This window comes from Plutella xylostella, chromosome 25 (assembly GCF_932276165.1).
Source record: "Plutella xylostella chromosome 25, ilPluXylo3.1, whole genome shotgun sequence".
NCBI classification, from domain to species: Eukaryota; Metazoa; Arthropoda; class Insecta; order Lepidoptera; family Plutellidae; genus Plutella; species Plutella xylostella.
The window spans coordinates 7,887,409-7,889,505 of NC_064005.1; the positions used below are offsets into that span (position 1 = coordinate 7,887,409).

At 32.5% G+C, this 2,097-nt stretch overlaps 1 protein-coding gene across 2 annotated transcripts; it reads right to left on the reverse strand.

Moving 5' to 3' along the window:
• Positions 1-422: 422 nt before the first annotated feature.
• On the reverse strand, positions 423-2,097 carry LOC105386543. 2 transcript variants are annotated; one of them, XR_007267759.1, is made up of 3 exons: positions 1,855-1,899; positions 1,492-1,599; positions 423-876 (listed from the first exon to the last, which is right to left on the reverse strand). XR_007267759.1 is itself a non-coding variant. In XM_048630201.1 (3 exons), the coding sequence occupies exons 1-3, from the start codon at positions 1,900-1,902 to the stop codon at positions 492-494; spliced, it is 531 nt and encodes a 176-aa protein (XP_048486158.1). In that variant the 5' UTR covers positions 1,903-2,097; the 3' UTR covers positions 423-491. The 2 variants fall into 2 exon arrangements, 1 of the variants encoding a protein (XP_048486158.1); XM_048630201.1 differs by having other exon boundaries at positions 1,865-2,097.

A 2,097-nucleotide genomic window follows, 5' to 3' on the forward strand; every position in this document is an offset into this window, starting at 1 on the left:
GCATACAGATATCGCAGCGATGTTTTTATGTAAAGTACTACGTAAATGCCCTATCCATTTTTTCCTATCAATTGATGAACGACAAACGGTACAGTACGGCATTATTGGGTAACGGCTTGAAATAAAAAATGGAAATAGGTACCTAGCTAACTGAAATATTTAAAGGAAATAATTATTCAAATTAAATGGAATAAGTAATATTTTTAAATTAGGTACTTCAAAGTTAGGTTAAGTTGATAAATACTTAATATGAATTTTCGATATACTTATGGTTAAACGATGACTGAAATATTATATTGATTAAATGAAATAATATTCAACAGTTGAGTTAAGTTAATTACTTTATAAAAAAATCGCTATAGTAAAATGGAAATGGAAAAACCTACCTAATTAAAAAATGAAAAAAATAAAAATTATAAAAATTAAATGAAATAAGTATAATATTTATTAAAAAACTTCAATAGTTAAAAAACGGTGGTAAGTTGATGAATTTACTTAATATGAATTTTTTCGCTATAGTAAACAGGTTCGCAGTCTCCGAACACGGAGTGCGCTTCCCTGACAAACTTCTGCAGCGCCTGCCACGGCTCGCCGTCCTGCTCAGTCAGCAGTTTCAGATTGAACAGGGCTTTTTTCCACCGTTCCTCAGGCTTAGAGGTTTTAGCGTCAAGTGTGTTGTACACTTTTAGCTCAACATAAAATTCACCGTCGTTAATTAAGCTCTTTCGTACGGAGCCGTTGGCCACGCGAGACACGAAGCTAGACGATATAGGGTAGTTGTCCGGCGCTGCTCTGCTTGCTAGGTTTTCAGCTTCATCCAAAATCCCGAATATGTCCAGTTTGCTTGTGCCACTGGTCTTCTTCTTCTTATTAGTCCTGTAAACAATATATTTATAATTAAATAAACATAAAATATAGGTTTAAATTTATAAGTAGCAGTGGTGTAGGTATATTAAACGGCACGACTGTTAAAATATTGAAAGGATAAAGTGATTTTTGATGTAACACAATATAATAATATAATTTATAAAGGTCTTAGCCCACTTACACATCTCTGTACCCACTCACCAAGCGAGCTGTCTACTTATTTATGTAATCAATGTAAAGTATATTAAAAAAATATAAAATGCATAATTTTAATTTATATTTCTCTGTTGGGTAGAAAAGAGTTGTGTAAGTGGACTTAGACCTTAAGTATGTTCAGTAAATGGCGAGTTTTGTAGATATAGAGAATAACTAACACTTTAATGGTCACACAACACAATTATAACTAACATGTAGACCTCAAGACCTCACAACCAAAATTAATCAGTCTGTATAGGCGTCGATCCCGGTACATGAACCATCGCTGCTCACACAGCTATCGCATCATGCATTATCTTACTAAATTTTTATACAGTACAGCGAAAATAGAGGGTTATGGTATTAAATTAAGTGAAATTTGGAATCATGTACCTAATTTTATAATAAAATAGGGATATGAGTACATACCTTTGGGGTTCTGCTGAGTTATTCTTCCGTTTGTTCGGGGCCGCGACTGCAGTTTTGCTTTTGGATGTGTGCGGCAGCGAGACGACACTTTCGTATTCTGAGTCAGACCTGTAAAACATATTTATTTTTAGCATTTCCATATCAAATTATCTGCACTAGATAATTGGGAGATTAAACTATCTATATTAAATCATTCATTTATAACTAACTTGAGATACTTTACAGATAATTTACTACTTGATGTGTTATAATAAATCAACATATTAAAATAGAAATTTACTTCATTATAACATTAAAGTTTAATTTAGGAGCACACACGAGGAAAAACAAAGAAACTTAACTGTAAGATAAAAAAGTACTCACGAATACTAACATTGTTTCAGGATGTTGATAGATTTTCACAGGAACCATGAACAGCACTTAAGGAATGACTGAAGAAAAACTGAAGGGTTTTACAGAGCGCACAGACAGGCACGGTGATGGCTGAGCGAAGAAAGGACAGCCAAAAAATAATTAATTATTTAAAAACCATTATGGTTGTATTATATAAAATAATAAGTCTTACTTAATAATATTAAATTTTCAACCTTAACACTGCACTTTAAG

Bases quoted from the DNA above. Each gene is read 5' to 3' on its own strand.
- LOC105386543 (XM_048630201.1), bottom strand. From the start codon at position 1,902: ATGGTTCCTGTGAAAATCTATCAACATCCTGAAACAAT. The intron at 1,600-1,864 runs GTTAGTATTCGT...TATGTTTTACAG, and splicing joins TATCAACATCCTGAAACAAT to GTCTGACTCAGAATACGAAA. The intron at 877-1,491 runs GTATGTACTCAT...TATTGTTTACAG, and splicing joins AACTCAGCAGAACCCCAAAG to GACTAATAAGAAGAAGAAGA.